The sequence below is a fragment of the Chamaea fasciata genome, unplaced genomic scaffold (assembly GCF_029207755.1).
Source record: "Chamaea fasciata isolate MVZ Bird 193981 ecotype frontalis unplaced genomic scaffold, bChaFas1.0.hap1 SCAF_14, whole genome shotgun sequence".
Taxonomy (NCBI): domain Eukaryota; kingdom Metazoa; phylum Chordata; class Aves; order Passeriformes; family Sylviidae; genus Chamaea; species Chamaea fasciata.
The window spans coordinates 19,478,220-19,498,687 of record NW_027094099.1 but is presented as its reverse complement, the minus strand read 5'-3'; the positions used below and the strand labels follow the sequence as shown (position 1 = coordinate 19,498,687).

General features: G+C 54.2%; 2 protein-coding genes across 3 annotated transcripts in view; one reads left to right on the top strand and one right to left on the bottom strand.

Moving 5' to 3' along the window:
- SPG11 (SPG11 vesicle trafficking associated, spatacsin) overlaps positions 1-11,901 on the bottom strand; it is a 29,060-nt gene extending 17,159 nt beyond the window's left edge. The window contains exons 1-17 of one of the 2 annotated variants that reach the window (XM_066196618.1): positions 11,696-11,901; positions 10,302-10,486; positions 9,322-9,549; positions 8,533-8,701; positions 7,831-7,968; positions 6,784-7,250; positions 6,433-6,578; positions 5,651-5,783; positions 5,391-5,546; positions 4,763-4,941; positions 4,358-4,534; positions 3,900-3,971; positions 3,360-3,487; positions 2,588-2,763; positions 1,700-1,904; positions 1,034-1,237; positions 237-343 (exon numbers count right to left, since the gene is read on the bottom strand). In XM_066196618.1, the coding sequence (XP_066052715.1) occupies positions 237-343; positions 1,034-1,237; positions 1,700-1,904; positions 2,588-2,763; positions 3,360-3,487; positions 3,900-3,971; positions 4,358-4,534; positions 4,763-4,941; positions 5,391-5,546; positions 5,651-5,783; positions 6,433-6,578; positions 6,784-7,250; positions 7,831-7,968; positions 8,533-8,701; positions 9,322-9,549; positions 10,302-10,486; positions 11,696-11,901 (3,076 nt within the window). The remainder of the gene's footprint in view (positions 1-236; positions 344-1,033; positions 1,238-1,699; positions 1,905-2,587; positions 2,764-3,359; positions 3,488-3,899; positions 3,972-4,357; positions 4,535-4,762; positions 4,942-5,390; positions 5,547-5,650; positions 5,784-6,432; positions 6,579-6,783; positions 7,251-7,830; positions 7,969-8,532; positions 8,702-9,321; positions 9,550-10,301; positions 10,487-11,695) is intronic. The other variant, XM_066196619.1, reaches the window with a different exon arrangement.
- A 615-nt stretch (positions 11,902-12,516) lies between these two features.
- CIAO2A (cytosolic iron-sulfur assembly component 2A) lies at positions 12,517-15,226 on the top strand. The gene is made up of 5 exons (XM_066196512.1): positions 12,517-12,675; positions 12,927-13,091; positions 13,619-13,668; positions 13,980-14,025; positions 14,760-15,226. Exons 1-5 carry the CDS (start codon positions 12,552-12,554, stop codon positions 14,855-14,857), a joined length of 483 nt encoding a protein of 160 aa, XP_066052609.1. The 5' UTR covers positions 12,517-12,551; the 3' UTR covers positions 14,858-15,226.
- Positions 15,227-20,468: the final 5,242 nt, after the last annotated feature.

The following is a 20,468-nucleotide window of genomic DNA, read 5'->3' as shown; positions in this document are numbered from 1 at the left end:
GTCACTGAACTGGAGGTAACAGTGATTACACACAGAGTGAGTCTCACTTCTGTGCAGCCTCCACATCTTTAAGTGCAGTTCAAGCAGGAACCCCAATCCAGATTCCAGAGATGAAGAAGTGACGGACAGGGAGGTGACCAGCCACGGGCAGAGGGTTTGCTGCAGAGCAGAGGTTTAATCCAGCTGTGCCAAGCCCGGGCCAGGGCAGAACCATCAGCCCCCTCTGGGATTCCTACCTCGGGGATTGCTGGCCACCCCTCGGCACTGCACCAGGAACTCAAACCAGGGATGTGCCTCATGCAGCTCCTTCTTGCCCAGGATAGGGCAGTTTGAAGGGGTTAAACTGGAAATAAATCAGCAGCAGAGTGAAAATACAGGACTGGAGACCACTGGTGTAACAACACAGCATGAAAGGTCTGAGCACCTCATGGGTGTAATGCCAAATAGAAGTGGTCAGACAAACAACCACAAAATGATGTGCTGGCTTTTTTTCTGTCCACATTCCTGATAATTCAGTGTTAGACTGGAGTTAGAGCCCAGAAATTTCAATTGCCAAGTATCCCCCAAGTGGGAAGTATTCATATTACCTAATACTGGTACCACCTTCAAATCCCGACGGACCCCAGCTCAGGTGGAAACCAGCAAGTTCCTTTTCTGTGACCACACCAGGAGCCAACTCACACCTGAGCTTAAGAAAGGTTCTGAATTCTGCATTTTCTGAGTTTCTGAAGAGCAACTTGTCTCGGCTCATTTAGGATTGTATTGCTCACGGCATTGTACTAATTACAGCTGTAATTGCTTCCTTTCATGACTGACACACAAATTAACATTAAGACAATCTGAACAAAGCTTCAAAACACAAATTCAAAAAAACTTCCTGAATACAGCTTAAAATCTCACACACTGCCCCGGAGTTTCTGTTAAATGACACTGCCAGGGCTGAGGAAAACCCTCCCCACCAGCGGTTCAAATTGTGTTTCCTTCTTAGAACCTGGGATCCCTCACGGGGTGAGAGGGATGGAAGCATTCCTACCTGTAATAGTCCAGGTAGGTGTACAGCAGGTACTGCAGGCTGTGCTCCAGGCAGTGCAGGACAAACTGGGCATGGAAATCCAGGCCACTGGCAGTGCTGTACTTTGGAACAGGGTGAGGGTTCTGCAGGACTCCTCCGAGGCACGACAACCTCTGGAGCAGGAGCTCAAAATCTTCCAGCTCCGAACGGACAAAAATTCCCTTTCTGCCAGAAAAAGAAAAAAGCACAGACACTGAGCACACAGTTCTCTCTGACAGGTTCTCATGGGTGTTTTCAGCTCAGAACTGGAGCAGACCTTTCCCTCACAGGAAACAATTCCCTACTGGGGCAGACATGTGCCAAAATCCACCTGCCTGTGCCCCAACAACACTGTGCTTACTGCACAGAACGAGCTGTGAACAGTGAAATGCTCAGAATTCCCTCCCTTGCATCACAGCTGGAATCAGGAATATAACCCCTGGGAAACTTCCAAGGGCTGAGGGAGGAGGGCTCTTGCTCTCATGGCTCTGACTGTTTTCAGGTAACTGAAAGCAGAGACCAAAATCACATTTATGACTGAAATTGTGCGGTGTCCAAAAGGGAGCAGTATAAAAATCAATACATATCAAGGATTTTAGTCCTGATTTTTGGCTTCACACAGGGAGGAGATTCAGCGTGAAGCCTTACCTGGCCAGCTTGTTGAGGATGTCCTGTCTCATGTAGGTGCTGCACAGAGTGCTCCTGTCCACGATGTCAGGGCTCAGGGGGGGCCAGGAGCGGGCACGGGGAGCCCGGCTGGGCTCTGACTCCTCAATCCAGGAACAGATGCTGAGCCAGTCATGCTGGGCAGTCAGGTGCATCCAGAGAACCTCAGCACTGCAGCTCTGGAGTTCTGTGTTTCAAAAAGGCTGATGGATGAAACCAGCACACACAAACACCCCTGAGGGCAATGCTGATGTTTTCTTACACAGAATCATGGGATGGTTTGGGCTGGGAGCTTAAAGTGCATCCAGGTCCTTGGGCAGGGACACCTTCCACTGTCCCAGGTGACTCCAAGCCCCATCCAGCCTGGCCTGGGACACTTCCAGGGGCAGCCACAGCTGCTCTGGGAATTCCATCCCAGCCCCTCCCCACCCTCCCAGCCAGGAATTCCTTCCCAACATCCCATCCATCCCTCCCCTCTGGCAGTGGGAAGCCATTCCCTGTGTCCCACCCCTCCAGGTACCCATTTTTAATGAACAGTTCGCAGTGTGATGCTGAGATCAAGGATTTGTTCCAGCTCTGGAGCCTCACTTGGCAGAGCTGGAAGGGATTCCCCAGGGCAGGGAGAGGGACAGGACGTGGCAGGGGGTGACACAGGGTGGCAGGGGGTGGCACTCACACGTGGCCATGCTTCAGGCAAGTCCCTTCCAGCTACTTCCAAACCCTTCCCTACAGGATCAGCCCAGACCCGGGATGGAAGGGGATGAAACCCACCCTGACCCAAAACAAGCGACCCGTGTGACTGTGCCCCTGCCACCCCCACACAGGGAGACCCGAATTCCCAGCTCAGGCCCTCAGTGCCACCACACTTGCCTTGGGGGGGTTTCCTGGGGAGCAGAATCATCTCCTGCAGCAGCTCATCCCACCAGAGAGCCCAGTTAAACATCACTCTGAGCCTCCTGCTCCCGGGGCTGCCCCAGCCCAGCTGGGAGCCCAGCAGCTCCTGCTGCCTGCACAGCTCCTGCTCCCTCCTCCAGCTGCTGGAACTGCTGGAACGGCAACGGGCTGGGGTCAGCTTGGCCGGACCTGCTCCCAGCCCAGCAAACTGCAGATGAGGCAGGCTCAGCAAAGCTCCCAGCCCGGCAGTGACTTCAGCTCGAGGGTTCAGAACTAAAGAACCGCCTCGTTTTCCCAAAGCTGACACATCAAACCATGAGTCTCATAACAGTTTTAGCATTATTTAACTGCAAAATGATTTTTCTGGGTTATTTAGTTTGCCGTGTCGCAGACATCACAGATCAAAAACAGAGCAAACATCTGAACATGGATAATTGAGTAGCAATTCTAATATTATTATTTGAAAAGCTTCATTTGAAGCAGCAGAGCTCTGGCACCCTCGCAGTGCTTTGTCGTGACTCACACAGCAGCTTGTCATGAGGGAACATGACAGCGACTGCTGCATTAATGAGAAAATCACTCCGTCCCCACACCGACTCTGATTTCTGCAAACAAAGACCGGTGTGAAATTAATGAAATTAAAGACTGCCTTTGTTAGTGCAGTTAATCCCACAGAATGCAGAATCCAGCACATTTTAAATCCTACTAATGCTATTAATTAATAATTAAAAGCAATAACCCACATTACCTGGAAAGAGACTGAGTCTCTTTATTCTCCTGGAAGGATTCCGAGTAGAAGTTTTCAACCTGATGCACAAAGTCTATCACTTTCTTCTCTTTTTCAGAAAAATAATTTTCCTCTTGCAAGACCTTCACCTTTAATTCAAATTAGAGTGTTACCTCCAACTGTCAAAGAATTACCTGCAACTGCTCCCAGTTTTTATCTAGCTATCTTTAATATATTCGAGTTGTAAATGATCCTGCAAGTGCAAACAGTGAACCAACTGCAGAAAAAAAATGCAGGAAGCAGAGAGCCACACAGTTAAATGACAAGAGGGCTCCAGATTGTGTGAGAGAACCAGATCAGAGCCAGGACAAAGAAGTGGCATTTTAACAGCTCTTTAACTGCAAAGGCAGAGGGACAGGGATGCTGCAGAAAGACACCGGGAGGATGCAGGCACAAGCCCTGGCTGTCCCTGCTCTGAAGGTCAGTTCAGTGCAGGGCTTCCCCAGCACAAACACACCTCAGGGCTCAGGCCTGGGCTGAAGCAGCCTTTGCTGCACTCACCAGGAGGTCCCGGACGTGCCTGTCCTCGGTGTGGAAGCAGATCTTGTGAAACTCCTGCCTCACGTCAAAGCCCTGGCACAAAGAAGACACTCGCTGTAAAATGTGCCCAGAGAACGCACTGAAGAGATCAAACACAGAATAAACACAGCTGCTCTCCCTCCAAAGCACACAGCCCTGACAAACAGGCCTGTGCCAGCCCCTGCACGGCTCCGCAGGGATGTCCCCGATGGAACAAACCCTGGGACACGTCGCCAGGCAGAGCCAGCCTCACCCCGCTGCTCAGCACCTCCGCCAACACACCCCACAGCCAGGCTGCCCCAGCAGCTCTGCAAACGAGCCGACTTTCACTCTCAGTCCACCTGCTTTCCGCCGGAACCAATAAACCCACAGCACCCCGAGGGGCTCCCCATGCTCTCATCCATCACAGACCAGCGTGACCCACCCTGAACACCTCTCACCATGTTCCTCAGCAGCTCCGAGGCCTCCCTCGTGCTGCCCCTCAGCAGACAGTCATAGACCAGGCTCAGACCTGTCTGGATAAACTCCTGCAGGCTCTCAGCAGGGTGCTGCTGCCTTCGGAAGAAGATCTGGGCCTCTGGGATTTTGTTGCTCAGGATGGCCTCAGCAATGACTTCCTAAAGGGAAAAACACGGAGCAAAATTATCTACACCATCCCCAGGTTGATTTTCTTGTTGCTCAGGATGGCCTCAGCAACGACTTCCTAAAGGGAAAGACATGGAGCAAACTGATCTGCACCATCCCCAGGTTGATTTTCTCCCCCAGTACTTTAAGATATTTCCACATAAATGATCTCCTTACACAAACTCCCCCACAGCAGTAACATCTGGGTTGCTCATTCTCACCTCTGGTGTCAGTTTTTCCCACTCTTGGCTCTCTTCTATCTCAGGCAGGTCCTCGTCCAGGTCAGCTGCCGTGTGCTCCGCAGGGATCTGTGGTCGAGGATATTTCCTCAGGAATTTTCTTAGTTTGATGATGTAATCAGTTAAAATGTCGGCAGCCTTCTGCAGGAATTCATCAGGTTCTGCAAAAAGCCAAGACACCAGTTAAACAGGGAAGGAACAAATTTTAATGTTTAGCAAGGCCGAATTAAGAAATGTGCTGCTGAATAAACAGAAACCCCTCAGAGGGAAGAGCACATCAGCTCTGTCCCCGGTCCAGGCAGTGACAGCCCAGCAGCCCCAGCAGCCTGCCAGGACACAGCCACAACCCCGCAGAGCTCCCTGCCCTCCCTCAGGGGTTTTCCTGCCCAGGGACCAGTAAAGGAGAACTGAAATTTCATGTTAATCCAACCAATTATTAGTCAGGGAAGTCCAATCTAAAGCTCAGGGATGAGCATCCTTCACTCACTTAATTCTAGTATTTTTATTTTAATTCTAGGCAAATTTAAGCTTTTAATTAAAAGAATTAGCCATACTTACTTACTTAAATGATGACACATTACTAGATACGACCCAGCAGGAGTGATCTTACCCTCTGTGTGCACAAAGATTTCCTCCAGCTGCTTGGTAAGGAAAGTCAGGGTGAGGTTCAGGAGCTGCTCAGAGAAGTGTTTGCTGTGAGGCTCCATGTCATTGTCCTGGATTGCTGAGCAGAGCAAGTTTAAAGCTGGCCTGAGCTCCTCCAGATCTGCAACGGTTCCAAAGAGAGTTCACACATCTGTATCCCACACGCAGCCACAGGGAGAGAGGGGATGGGAAAAACCTCTGTGCAGCTGCAGGTTCTGCACTTACTGCTCAGGTAAGACTGGGAGGCCCCATCCCCAGGGTGCTCAGGCCCAGGGCAGGGTGCAGACAGGCTGAAAACACTTTCTTTGCTTTTTAAAAACAAGTCCACCGTGTCCAGCTGGCGATTTTCCAAACCTGCCTGGACAAACATGAAACAGAACAATCAAGCATGGGTTCCAAACCCACACACTGTGCGCCTGCTGCTGGGATTCTTACTCCACCCTCAGTGACAACCCAGACACGCAGAAAACCAGAAGGGATTTAAACTCTGTGTGCAGCACCTGCAGCAGCCTGAAATAACACGGTGACCTGCACAGTACCTGCCAGGCTCTGCTCAAAGCCCGCCCTGTATCTTCACACACAAAATGTTATGGCAGCAATATAAATTAAATACTGCGAGAATCAGCACTCTGAATAAGCTTACAGCAACTCTGTAAGAACAGCACAATAAACCCAGAAATCTAGTTCCAAGGATTTCTTTTCATATTTAACATTTTGCAAGAGGACAAAAACTGCTGCAGAAACTGGCAAAGTTGCTTTGGGGTCCAGTTAAGAGGGAATTCTGAGCACTGCTTTATTCTCTTTTATTTTATTAATGTGCATTCACATCTGCTGCTGGATTTCTTCCTCTGGGTTACTCAGCTGCTTGGGGTTTTACTGTTTATTTATAACTAAACCACTTCCTTTCGCCCCTAGGTTTGAGGCGCACTTTTAATTGTGTCTAAACCCGCACTGACATTGCTAAACTGCATTCAAAACTTGAACTGGAGAGTTTATTCTCTCCTTACCTCGAGGGCATGGATGGGGATGGAGCACCTCTCCCACCCATTGAGGCGACACACGGAGTCCACGACGCCGGCGCTGCCGAACATCATCAGCCTGGTCAGAAACTCCTCCTGGGTTACTCCAAACAGGACCAGGGACAGACCACGCTCTGAACGACAGAACCAAGCCACAATTAAACACAGAGCAGCCACTCATTTTACCCACTGCTGCTTCCAAAAGAGCGAGGCAAAGCTGCAGCGGCTCCGGTTGGATTTCACCCGAGCAGGAATGCAATGGAAGTCACCCAACAGCAGCCAGGTAAAACACTAAAAAACCCTAAAGCAGCTGCATCAGGACAGTTTCTGACCCCTCACCTGTCAGCAGCAGACACAGTGGCACTTCTGCACTGCACTCCACGAAGACGCTGCTTCTGCCGAAGTGGGAACACGTCACGTCCTGGGACTCAAAATCCCAGAGCACCAGAGACAGCCCCGTGTCCTGCGCCAGCACCATGAACACAGCTTTAGCTCCAGTCACCAGTTTACACTCCAGCTTCACCGTTTCCTGGGCTGCTCCCACGGGGATTTGTGCCCACTGCTGTCCTGCAGCCCCACGGGCTGCACCCTGGCTTTGGAGCGCTCGGGAGGCCGCCCACGTGACAGCCCGGGGAACAAAGGCCACCATCCTCTCTGGATCCTCACAAATTTCAGGATCATGATCTTCAAGATGGGTAAAAAACTGATACCAAGGCAAATTGGAGTTGTCCACCAAATCTGGAGAAGCTGGTGTTCTTCTCCTCCTTACTCTGTCCCACAGTGAGGATAAGTGTGCTTTCCAGGACCTGCGGAGGGGACAGAGTCACCTGGAACACCAGGAATTACTCCAAGAGCAAGGCAGGTAAAGCTTTCTCAGCTAAACAAAATGCACTTCGGGCTTATAAAATCCACCCAGCATCCTGCATTTTAACCTTACCATGGCCTCTCTCTTTGCATTTAAATGCTCCCTGCAGCCAAGCTGAGTGACCACAGCTGCATCAGCTGACAACGTCCATGTTTAGCATTTTCAGTAAAAAGTTTTCTTTTCCTCACAGAAAATGCCCCATCAATTAAAATCCAGTAGAACAGAATTAATTCCAGAACTGAATCTTTCTTATCTCTACATCAAGTTTTAATTGACACGTTTGAATAGTTTCAACACTCTAAGACTTAAAGGCAACCCCTAAGCAGCAATTCCGGTTTGGAAGCTGTTCAGTGCCGTACATAAAGCTGTCTTGGTCCACCCTAAATTCCAGAGATTTACAGCAGAATGGGCTGATTTCACCTGTCACAACTACAAGCGAAAACAACAAATCAGCAGTTTGTTATCAGTGACCCAAAGGAGGCAAAGCCCAGCCTGTGTCAGGAGGTTCTTCCCCTCTGTACCTGTCTGTGCGGAAAGGCGACGACAGCAGCTCCATGCTGTGCTCAGAGCTGGCCAGGTCATCCTCATCCAGCCCCTCTGGAGGCTTCACTGGGAGATTTTCAGGATCTCTCTTACAGAGCAGATGTTCAGGGAACTGTCTGTAAAGAAATCAATACGAATTTTCACCTTGCTCTGATGGTTTAAGATTTTTTTTCATGTTTAACTCCTCCAGGAGCTCTCGGTGCAGTTTTCTCTCAGGGTAACAGGTGAACCATCAAAACCTGTTGTTCTTTCCTTTCAGCTGGACACCACCTCTTAATTACCATCTGGCCCTAATTTATGAAGCTAAATCAGCACAGCTGTACCTGTGGAGTTTGATAATTCCATACCCCACAGTATTTCTAAAAGGTGCTACCACCCACTCCTGGCACTGAGAGCACCTAATCCTCCTGGAAAAAAAAAAAAAAACCATGAAGGGCAAGACAAAGTTTATCTACTTGTTAACAGACAGATCAAAACAAAGAGATGTGAGACAGCTTCTTCTGTGAAAGTGACAGAACAAAGCAGAGCAAACAAGGAAAGGACAACCTTTAAACAAAGAGGAAATTTCTGCTCTGGCACAGAACTCGGAATGAAAAGCTGTGAGCGCCCTGATGAGTACAGAGCCAAGACTGGGGACCTGTGAGGGTCAGTCCAGCCCAAAGCTGAACTGGGAGCTGTACCTGAAGTAGGTGTTGAGCTGCACAGCCAGGGCACAGTGGCAGCTGTTGGTCACCACGGCCGTGCTGAGGTCAGGGGACACCGCCAGGGCAGCCAGGGGGGACGCAGGGGCTGGCCCAGCTCCCACACCGACCTTCCCCAGGGTGGCCCCATCAGTGCCGTCAAATATGTCTGCAAAGAGCATCAAGGAAAAGGCCAGCAGAGGAGACACACCCGAGGGGAAGGGGCTGAATTCTGGCTCCCAGAGGAGGGGAAGGCAAGCTGACTTTATTGTGCTTCAATGTGCCACAGAAGATGACCAGGAACAGGTGAAATCCAGAAGATGGCCAGGAACAGGTGAAATCCAGAAGATGGCCAGGAACAGGTGAAATCCAGAAGATGACCAGGAACAGGTGAAATCCAGCAGCTGGTGGGACTGAGAGCTCTGAGCCCCTGCCCCCCCAGCACACAGACTGGCCCCCAGGCTCTGATTCCCTGGGGGCCTGCAGACCATTTCTGTTTAATCAAGCAATGAGGTGCCAGTAGAAGTCAGCTTGTAACACACAGACCCAGGAATCAAACCTGTTAATGAAACCCAAGAATCCGGTGGGAAACAGATCTCCAGCGGGGAGCTGGAAAACCCTGGATACACAACTATGGCACTTCCCAGAATCCCCAGGATTTGGCTACACAACCTTCTTTGCAGGCACCACTTAAATGTCTTTAAAGACATTTCTGCTCAGCCCTGAGAGCAAAGAAAATAAACTTTGTTCTCCCAGATGGTTTTCCCCAATCTCTCCTGCAAAGGATACAAATCCAGCCAGCACTGTCCAACAGGAACAGGATGCCCCTGCAGAACTGGGAGTCTGTCATTCTCCCCACAGCTTCTGGAGGCAGAGCCAGGGGGAAGCAGTCACAGGTCTCTGGGGCTGAATCTTCCCCAGGAAAGGTCAGGTGCACAAGGATGAACCGGTTGAGCAGAAGTTTGCACTTGTTGCTTGCAAAAGACAGAATCTTCACAGAGGAAATTGAAGGCACACCTGTGAATTGGAAGATGTTTAAATTGGGGATTACAGCCAGCTGGGACTTCTGATTTGTAAAGGAATCCCAAGAAAATGACAGCTCCAAGTCATTGCCCCAGTCACCATCCTAACAGAAGCTGGGGTGGTTGGTTTTAAATCTCACTTTCTGTGCCAGGGGCACTAATTCTAGAACAATTTCCCCAAGCTTTTTATGTGGCTTTTCCAGTGGACAACACTATGAAGAACATTAAAAATCAGCACAAAGAAGAAAAGAGGATTTCTGTCAGCACTAAGAAGAAAAGCTACAAACTTTGGAAATACAGTATGTTAGGAAGGGAGACTGTTCAAGAACATGTCAAACACCAAAGGCTCATTCTAACTGCACACTATGTTTGCTAATCATAAAATACAAGGTTAAATGTTTAATTAGTCTTTGTGGGGTTATTGATGAGCCTGTCTCTCTTTCCTTCCCATCAGTCCCAAAATTAAAGTTAAAACTTGAGAGAGCAGGGTTGCATGTGCTTTATTAAAATTTATTTTCACATCACTCAGACATGACCCTACAAGAGTTTAATTATTTCTGATACTGTCCCCTTTGAAAACAGAAATGTCCCCGTTATTCTTCAAGCCCATGAATCCTGCTGATCACACTGCATCAGTGTGGAGGGACCTGAAATTCCCCAGTGCTCCATCCCACTGCCTGATCCATCCCAGCAGGAGCAGCAGAACCAGACCTGCAGTATTTCACGCAAAACATTGAATTTACTCACTAATGCTTTTAGCTTCAAGGAGCTTTTTAAGCGTCTCTTCCTTACAACTGTGCAGGGAATTCGGGTTGTGTTTTCCATCCTCTACACTGAATTCATACACAAACAGGTCATGGCTCTGACCAAGAGCCAGGAGTTTTGTCTTGTTGGATTGCAAACCATCATCTTCCGCGCTGTCCCACATGAAGCTGAAGATAAAACATTCAGGAAGGTTATTGGCTTTATGCCCTTTCCCATTTCCCAGGCTGCACAGTTCTGGGTGTGCACTGATGATGGACAACAACACCATCACCTGAGCACTGAAGGCTCTGCTGCCATCCCGACCCTCCCAGCACTGGAACTGCCTCATCCTCGGCAGGACACAGCCTGAGGAACCCCAGCTCCTCCTTTTCTCCAGGATGAAGGCGTTTCCACCTTCCTGCCTTTTTCACTTCAGTCACCCAGGACACGAGGGATGCTCTGCTCCAGGATTCCCAGGAGGGGGAATGCCAGCTCCGCCAGCAAGGGACAGCAGAACACATTGTCCATTTCCAGACTTCCCCCTGGTTTTTGGGCCGAGAAGCTCTCCAGGTGTGTCACCCGTGCTCCGTGGTGATGGGGAGGGGGCAGAGAGGGACCAGCCCAGCACGGGCAGAGCAAAGAGCCCTGCCACTGGAACCCTGCCCAGCCCCGGAATGTCCCCAGGAGCCCGGAATGTCCCCGGCCGGGCTGGACAGGGCTGGGAGCAGCCCGGGACAGGGGCAGGTGTCCCTGCCCTGGCAAGGGAGCAGCGGGATGGGCTCTAAGGTCCCCAAAGCCGAAGCAGGTGGGGGTTCTGAGCGTCTGAGCAGCGCTGCTGCGGCCGGACACTGCGGATGCCCCGAACCAAAGCGTCACCGCGGTCGGGGCTCCGCACGGGAGCTCAGACGTGTGTGGCCACCGTGTGACCGAGCGTCGCCCTGCTCCTGCAGCCTTCTGATGACCTTTACGTATTTGTAGTGGAGTGTCTCACGCATTTAACACGAACAAAGTAGATTGTCTTCGCGTACCCCTCTGCGATGGACTGCGGAACTGGCCACTGGGGTCAGAGGGGTGTTCCTCCCATCTCCCAATCCTCGACCAAATCCCGAATCCTATTTAACCCCCAAATCATTACAAACTTCTTCTTCCTCTGCTCATCTCTCAACCTGAGCGAGTGTGGTACTTCCGTGTCCCTCTAACAGCGACAGCCGAGTGTCACCGCGGGCAGCGGGGGGCTCAGGGCACCCAAGACAAACCCCTCCTTGTCTGCGCTGCCTTTTAAAAGCACCACCCGCCGTGAGCACACGCAGCCCAGCCGGCGGACACGACCCGGCTCCGGGGCTCGGGGAGCGCTCCCGGTTCCCCCCGGCCGCCCCTCCCCGCCCTGCCCGACTCACTCAGCCCAGGCTCCGGGCAGGACGCTGCCCCGGGCCCGCCCGGCGCCGCCCGGCCCCAGCGCCTCCAGGTAGATCCCGGCGGGCGGCTGGAGGCTGCCCAGAGCGTGCCGGGCTCTGCTCAGCCGCGCCCGCGCCCATCCCCGCGGCTCCCCCGAGCGGGGCACCAGGAGCACACGCAGCTCGGCCCGGGCCCCCGCCGCCGCCATCCTCCTCCTCCTCCTCCTCCTCCTCCTGGCTCTCAGCGCCGCCCGCCCCGCCTGCCCCGGGCCGCCGCCATCTCGGGGCCGCCCCTCGTTCCGGTCAGCTGGGGGAGAGCCGCGACTACAACCCCCAGCAGGCACCGCGGCGCGGCGATGCGTGCTGGGAGCTGGAGTCCCCGCCGGCCCGCCGCTGCCGCGCCTGTCTTTAAATAAAATTTTTGTTTATCGTTAAGTAGAATTCTCTGTATTTTAACTCTGTCTCTGTCCTTTCCTCTGCTCTCTGTTGCAGATGGATCCCCATGGCATTTCTGTGCCCCCACCCTGGGGCCGGGGCTCTCCTGGGATTCCCTCCGTGTCCCCACTCTGTGTCCGGGAGCTGTTTCGGGGTCCCTCCGTGTCCCTACTCTGTGTCCGGGGATCTCTCTGTGACCTGGGATCCCTCCGTGTCCCCACCCCGGGGCCGGGGCTGCCCGGGGGTCCCTCCGTGTCCCCACCCGCCCGCGGCTCCGCGCGGGGACACCGAGCAGAAGGCGGGGAGGCCCCGCCCACCCTGGGCGTGGTGGCGGTCTCTCCCCTCCCATTGGCTGTCCCCGGCCCCGCCCGGCCCCGCCCAGGCGGAAGCGGCGCGGCCCGCGGGCCGATGGCGGAGCGCGGCCATGGCGCTGGCGCTGGCGCTGCTGTGGCAGGCGCTGGGCCGGGTGTGGCGGAGCCCCGGCAGTAGCGCCCGCCATGCGCCCCCGAGCCGCGCCATGGAGCACGACAGGGCCATGGAGGTCTACGGTGACTGCCGGGGGCCGCGGGGGGAGCCCCGGGGGCGCTCCCGGTGCGCCCTTGGGGGGCTGAGGGGGAAACCTGAGCGGCTGAGGGCCCTGAGGGGCCGGGGCGGGGAGGAAGGGCCGCGTTTGGCTTATCGGGATCGTTTCTGGCTTCCAAAGGGGAGCAACATCAACAGTGCTGGGAAACGGGGTGCTCACGAAAACACTTCTTATAAACTCCAGGGGAGATTCCTTATCGCTTGTCTCGTGCCTCAGATATAATCCGGACCATCCGGGACCCGGAGAAGCCCAACACTCTGGAAGAACTGGAAGTGGTGACAGAGAGCGGCGTGGAAGTGCAGGAGATAGGGGAGGAGGAATATCTGGTCACCATCAGGTTTACACCAACAGTACCTCATTGCTCCTTGGCCACCCTCATCGGTGAGATTCCTCTCATTACAGCAGAAACAAAGAGCACAGGGTTCATTTCAGGCTGTCTGGATGTGCCATCAGTCCCAGTTCAGATGCAGTCTTGCCTGGCTGCGTTGGTTTGACCAGGAATTGCAGCTTGAGAGCCCAGCCACCAGTGCAACCAAACCAAAAACCAAACCAAGCAAAAGATAAAACCCCAAATCCCGAGAAATGGGGACAGCCATTTCTGTGTCATGTTAGGGAGTCTCTTCAAAGAGATCCTCTCAAAATTCTGCTGGGAAGTGGTACAGAATTCCTTCTTTGTATTCTCCAAGTTACTTCATCAATGTTATTAATTGACAATTTGCCAGCTCTTAAATTAAAAAGAAAAAAAAAATTACAACTTTCTGCTTGTCCCCTTTCCCTCTGTGGCTTGTGCTGCTCAGAATACAAGAGGACATTGCCAGTTACGCTGATTGTTAACCATGGATTCTCTGAAAATTCACCTCACACCTGGAGTTTTGCAGGAAAATCTCTTTTGTGTTCTGTTTTAACAGGCCTTTGTTTAAGAATAAAACTTCAGAGATGTTTGCCTTTTAGACACAAGGTAAAGTGCCTGGCTTGAAGCCTGTTTTAAACCCCATGAATGAATGGCAACCTCCCTGAATTAAACACAGCAGTTCACAGACCTTTAGAGACTTGACCAAAATAACTCAAAGACTCCGTTAACTGCCCGAGGATTTCTGCAGCTGATTTTTGGGTGGTGGTTTGGTTTTCATAGCTCCCAGCTGAACCCTGCAAAGGGAGCAGGGGTGACAGGCCCTGTGTGTGTGCGTGTGTGTGGGATGGAGTTTTCCCTCCAGGGAGGAAAGTGTCCCACTGCTGTGGTGCTCCTAACACTGCTGATCTCTCCTGCAGCTGGAAATCTACATCTCTGAGGGCACACATTCCACGGAGGAGGACAGTGAGTAGAACCCGTGCATGCTGCTGCTTCCGCCTCTCTGTGCTCTGTCCTCCCCTCCCTTCCCAAAAATTAATCCCCTGTGACAGCCTGGGAACCAAGTGGCACCTCGAGGTGTTCCCAGGGCTGTGGTGGCTCTGATCACCTGCTTGTTGCTGGTTGGGTTTTGTAACAAACCCCTCAGTTCTGGCAGGTGCTGTTTGTAAGAAAGGAGGATAATTGCCATGAGGAGCTGCCTCGCTGGTTGGTCCCACTGTCCTGAAATCCTCACACCAAAACTGGACGTTTCTCGGTCAGTTTTCTGCAGGATCTGTCAGCACAGAAGGTCTCAAACTCTCAGTGCCCAGGGTTCCAGCAGTGAGGTTTGCAGGACGTGGGTGTTGTGCCAGAGCCGGGCACTGCCCTCAGCAGCCAGGAGTGCTTGAGCCTTCAGACTCTGCCAAAAAATGGGATGTTTGGGTTAAATAGCTACAAACTCAACCCGGGCTGCTGATTTATCCCTAATTTCACTCCTGGTTTCGGGACACACCACCAGAGCACCTCACATCCTTTTCCTGAACCAGCACAGTGACAAAACCCATTATTTCCGATGGCGGTTCTGGCGTGGCCGAGCTTTGATTTGCCCCATTCCCTGCTTCCCTGTGACCCTCCTGGTGATGTCCCTTTCCCCTGAGCCCCTCCATGGCCTGAGGTGTCCCTGGGAGGGGCTGACCCCCCTGCCCCGGGGTGTTTTGCAGTCAACAAGCAGATCAACGACAAGGAGAGGGTGGCGGCGGCGATGGAGAACCCGAACCTGCGGGAGATCGTGGAGCAGTGCGTGACTGAGCCCGACTAGGGACAGCCCTGGGGACAGCCCTGCTGCAAGCTGAGCACAACAATAATAATCAAGGCCTTGGGTTTAATACTTGAGTTCTTTTTATCTTCCGTGCGTTTTTTTTGTTTTGTTTGTTTGTTTTTTTTTTTAAAGAGAAATTGTTTATAAGATAGATTTCAATTATGAGGAATCAGTCTCTGAAGAGAGTCCAGTGCGTAGTGCTGGACGTTTGTGATTTTTGGTGTCCAGAGGAATATTTTGTGATTCAAAGCGAGGCCTCTGCGATGCCTCCTGAGAGACGTTGTGATACAAATTCAGTTTGGCAAGTTCAATTTCTACATTGTTTCAAATCACTGCACTGTAAAAATAAAACAGATTCTTGTACTGAAATGCTACTCTCTGGGTCCTGAATTTATTCTGGTTCTTTTCCTAAGGATTGAGTTGAGGTTTCTGTTAGAGAAATTAATTTCATTCCGCTTCCTCGGTGTTGATAAACATTAAAGCTGAAATTAATTCAGGAAAAAAAAATTGGAGCTGAGGGACTGGACTAGAACAAGGAGGTTTTTACTGGGACACAATTCCTGCTAAATGCTTGTGCTCTTTTCCCTGTTAACATCACACATTTCTGACTCTGGAAGCGTTGCTTTATAACCAGCCTGAGGGTGAAGTTTCCCTTTGGATGAGAACCTGATCCTGCTTTTCCTTCTTGGCTGCAGAGTGGGAGGTGATGGCATCCCACAGCCCCTCCTCCTGCTGGCTCCCCTGTCCTTGTCACTGCTCCCTCACTAGTCTTACCTGGAGCATCCATAACGTTTCCAGCTTTCCCACCTTCCTCACTGGAGACCTTCCCCAGGGTTCCTGCCCAGGGCAGCTCTGGCTCTGAGCCTGGATTTACCTTTCCCTGGGAATCGGGCAGTTCCCTCCTGGCTTCTCCTCCCGGGGCAGGTGTTCAGGATCTGCTCTGGTGGCTCCTCAGGGATCTGGGGAGCTGCTCCTCCCTGGAGTGCCCCGGTGCTTTGTGGCTGAGGGATCCTTGGAGAGTGGTGAAAACGTCTGTTGGGATTTCAGGCGTTTGTGGCCGTTTTAATAATCCCCATAAAGCTTCCCTGAGGGCGTGGAAGGATGGGATGGACTCAGTGTTATAAATGGAGGGAATGTTCTCCGTGGTAAACCAGTGAACTGCTCCACGGAGCAGCAAGGCCCCTCCCCTCGAGGGCCAAATTAGCTGGAAAAATTAATTAAAGGAGGCAGGGAAGGGAAATAACAATCCTCTTTACTCCACAGGTTCGTACAGGTGTGAAAAAAAAAATACTTCTCAGCTTCAATTAAATTTCAAACTCCTTTGTAGGCCCATGGGCAACTGTGCCTCATGTGCCAGCCCAGGGGACAGGTCCTGAGTCCCACCCCACTGCTGGGAAGGGGCCCGGGCAGGTAACTCCTGCAGGGATGGAGCAAATGCTCCAGGGAGCCTGAGCTGCCGTTATCTCTTGGCTCCTTTCCTGGAATTTGCTTTCTTTTTGTTTTGTCCTGCAGCAGGGGGGTTGGTATTTTCTTTTCAGAACGCAGATATCTCTGCCAGCGAGGAGGTTCTGTGGGTCCTGGGGCCAGCAGATAGCAGCTCCTCCCCTGGGATGGGCTCCTGGGGGCTCTCTGTGCCTGCTGCCCCTGCACAGCCCGGTGGCACAACCAGAACTGCATTCCCAGCTCTGGCAAGAGCCTGGAGGACAGGGAATAGGATGCTCTGGTGGCTCTCCTTGCTCCTGCAGTGCCCTGGGGTCCTCAGCCCTGAGGGCTTTGTGCTGGGCCACACGGGTTAAAAGTTCTTCTGTGGAGGAACAATTCAGGGAAATGGGCCAGATCCCAAACCCAGGCCTCTGAAACCAGGAATATTCCTGGGGCAGTGGGTCACTGCAGGGGCACTGAAACCAGGAATATTCCCAATCCCTGGGGCAGTGGATCACTGCAGAGCCTCTGAGATCAGGAATATTCCCAATCCCTGGGGCAGTGGATCATTGCAGAGCCTCTGACACCAGGAATATTCCCAATCCCTGGGGCAGTGAATCACTGCAGAGGCACTGAAACCAGGAATATTCCCAATCCCTGGGGCAGTGGATCACTGCAGGGGCACTGAAACCAGGAATATTCCCAATCCCTGGGGCAGTGGATCACTGCAGAGCCTTTGAGATCAGGAATATTCCCAATCCCTGGGGCAGTGGATCATTGCAGAGCCTCTGACACCAGGAATATTCCCAATCCCTGGGGCAGTGAATCACTGCAGAGGCACTGAAACCAGGAATATTCCCAATCCCTGGGGCAGTGGATCACTGCAGAGCCTTTGAGATCAGGAATATTCCCAATCCCTGGGGCAGTGGATCATTGCAGAGCCTCTGACACCAGGAATATTCCCAATCCCTGGGGCAGTGAATCACTGCAGAGGCACTGAAACCAGGAATATTCCCAATCCCTGGGGCAGTGGATCACTGCAGGGGCACTGAAACCAGGAATATTCCCAATCCCTGGGGCAGTGGATCACTGCAGGGGCACTGGGAGGGGACCCCCAGCAGCTGCTGCGCCTCCCCGCGTTTCCACTGGAACTGGGCTCGGGGTCTTTGTCCATCCCGTCGCTGCTGGGCTGGGCAGAGGCTTTGCTGCCATGGGGCTCCGGGGACACCGCGGGTGACAGAGGGGCAGCCAGGGAGCGGCAGACACCGGGGGCTGGGGACAGCTCCAGGGGATCCCATCGGGCAGGGCTGGGGGTCCCGGAGGAGCGCGGGACGTTCCTCCAAACTCACACGGGCCACGCCCTCACCTGGAATCAAACAGCACCGAAATCGATCCTACGGATTGCTGAATCCTCCGCGTTTACAGCAAGGAGGGCCAACTGCAGAGGGCACCAGCGACCCACGGCACCGCTGTGCCGGGAGGAGCCGCCGGGCTCGGGGCCATCCCGGGGACCCCGAGAGCTCCGGGACCATCCCGGGACACCGAGAGCTCCGGGACCATCCCGGGACACCGAGAGCTCCGGGACCATCCCGGGGACCCCGAGAGCTCCGGGACCATCCCGGGACACCGAGAGCTCCGGGACCATCCCGGGGACCCCCCGAGAGCTCCGGGACCATCTCGGGACACCCCGAGAGCTCCGGGGCCATCCCGGGACACCCCGAGAGCTCCGGGACCATCCCGGGGACCCCCCGAGAGCTCCGGGACCATCCCGGGACACCGAGAGCTCCGGGACCATCCCGGGACACCGAGAGCTCCGGGACCATCCCGGGGACCCCCCGAGAGCTCCGGGACCATCCCGGGACACCGAGAGCTCCGGGACCATCCCGGGGACCCCCCGAGAGCTCCGGGACCATCCCGGGACACCCCGAGAGCTCCGGGACCATCCCGGGACACCCCGAGAGCTCCGGGACCATCCCGGGATCCCCCCGGGCTCCGGGACCATCCCGGGGACCCCCCGAGAGCTCCGGGACCATCCCGGGGACCCCCCGAGAGCTCCGGGACCATCCCGGGGACCCCCCGAGAGCTCCGGGACCATCCCGGGAAACCCCCGGGCTCCGGGACCATCCCGGGGACCTCCGGCCCCCCCCGGTGTCCGTGACCAGCAGCATCCCTGCGGCTGCAGAGCCGTCCCGGTGTCCGCTGGAGAAGCTGCCTGGGGCCAAGCTGGGAAGGGCAGGAACGGGCAAGGCAAGGTTTGAGCCGAGCCGTGGAGGTTCTGCTGTTCTCTGGGGTCAGCCAGGGAACACTCGGAGCTGGAGGGGGCTGGGGTCTGTCCCGTGTCCCGGCAGGAGGCTGGGCTGCTGGGTTACACCTCGGCAGAGGCTCAGAGCAGCCCGGCAGGAGCACAGCGAGCCCCCAGAACCCGCAGCTGGGGGAATTCAGCCAGGGCAGCTGCTGGCGGGCACCTTCCCTCCCATGAGCTCGCCCCCCGGGCAGGAGGGAGCGCCCCGAGCCCAGGCTTAGCCCCCCAAACCTCAGCATGGCGCAGAGACTGTTCCCCACCTCCGCTGCCCCCCGGCATCCCCCTCTGCCCCCTCTGCCGAGGGATCTCCTGCAGCCCCTGGCTTTCCAGCCGGCCTTTCCAGGGCTGAAATGGCGTTTCCATCCCCGCTCTCCAGGCTGCGGGTCCTTGCGGAGAGCAGCGAGGGCAGAGGAGGAGGCAGCGGGCTGTTCCCCTGCCCCGCCGGCCCCAGCGCCGTGTCTGCACACACTTTACTCGCGGTGTAACTACTCACCGCAGATGGCAGCGGAGCAGCCGCGTGTAGAGACAAGAGCTAATTTTAGCACGATATTTCCAAGTGTTCCCAGCCGGCCGAGCCATCCCTCGGCGCGGCTCAGGGGCCGGGGGCTGCGGGCTTGTGGCAGCGCCTGGGGAACGGCTTCATTGAATTTCCCAACGCACTGGCTGCCCTGGGTGAGCAAACACCCCGCGCCTTGGTACCAGCTGAGGAGAGGGGCAGCTCCTCGTCCCTCCCTCCCTGTGCTTTACTTCCCACCGGGAATACCCCTCTGCAATAGGATCAGCTGCCAGAGCCCCGCGGTGGGTGGGTGAAGGCTGCTCCCCGCCGGAGCAGCTGGCAGGGATCAGCTGCCCATTCAAATCCAAACGAAAAGATAAACCGAGTGACATTTTTTCAAATCCTTCCCTTGCCGTCCTGGCTGTGCCCGCGAGCCCTTTCTGCGCAGCACAGGGAGGTTTTAAGAACGAGAGGAAATAAACCCAGTTTTATTATTCTCTGGAAAGGGCAGGAGGGAGCTGAGCCGGTCCTGGTCCCGCTGGGTTCGCTGCCCCCGGTCCATGCAGATGATGGTGAAGGACTGACGACCCCTGCGGCCCTTTGGGAATTCCAACCCTCCAGCCGAGGCCATGCAGAGCCCCTGGTGAGGTGTGAGAGCTGTGAAACACAGGTGCTCCCGGGGCTGGGGAGCTCTTGGAGCCTTCCCGAGGAGCTGAGACACAAACAAGCTCCTCCAGCAGCAGCTGCTGCTTCCCACTCAACGAGCTCCTCTTCCTTCCTGTCTCCAGCATGGAAATGTCTGGAGGTGACCAAGGGAGGCACAAAGGTCTGACTTGTGATCTGAAGCCAGACAATTCTCTCAGAGAGTCTTCCAGAAGATTGTGGAATCATGGAATGGTTTGGGTGGGAAGGGACCTTACAGCCCAGTCCCAGCCCTGCCACGGCGAGGAACTGGATGGGCTTTAAGGTCTCTTCCCACCCAAACCATCCCATGATCCTATTTCAAACATCTTTTGATGCGTGAGCCCTTTCCTCCTTTCGCCCCGCTGCAGCAGCTCTGTCTGAACAACATCCTGCTTGTGTTGAGACAACGAAAGCATCTTTAGGAGAAGAAAAAAGGCATTTCTCTACCCGTGCAACCCTGCCCTCTGTCAGTGGGAAGCCGCTCCCCCTTCCCCTGTCACGCCAGGCCCTTGTGAAGAGCCTCCCTCCAGAGACACTCACCGGAGGTGTCTCACTGAGAGGAAATGTTGCAGGTATTTCAGCCAGATGTGTTTTATTGTCACTGACAACGCAGTTTCTGTGCTGGTGGGAGGCCTGGCCTGTCGTGCGGCTAAGAATGGCCGCGTGTCTCACAGGAAGGGTTATCCTCAGGCAGGCACAGAGGGGCC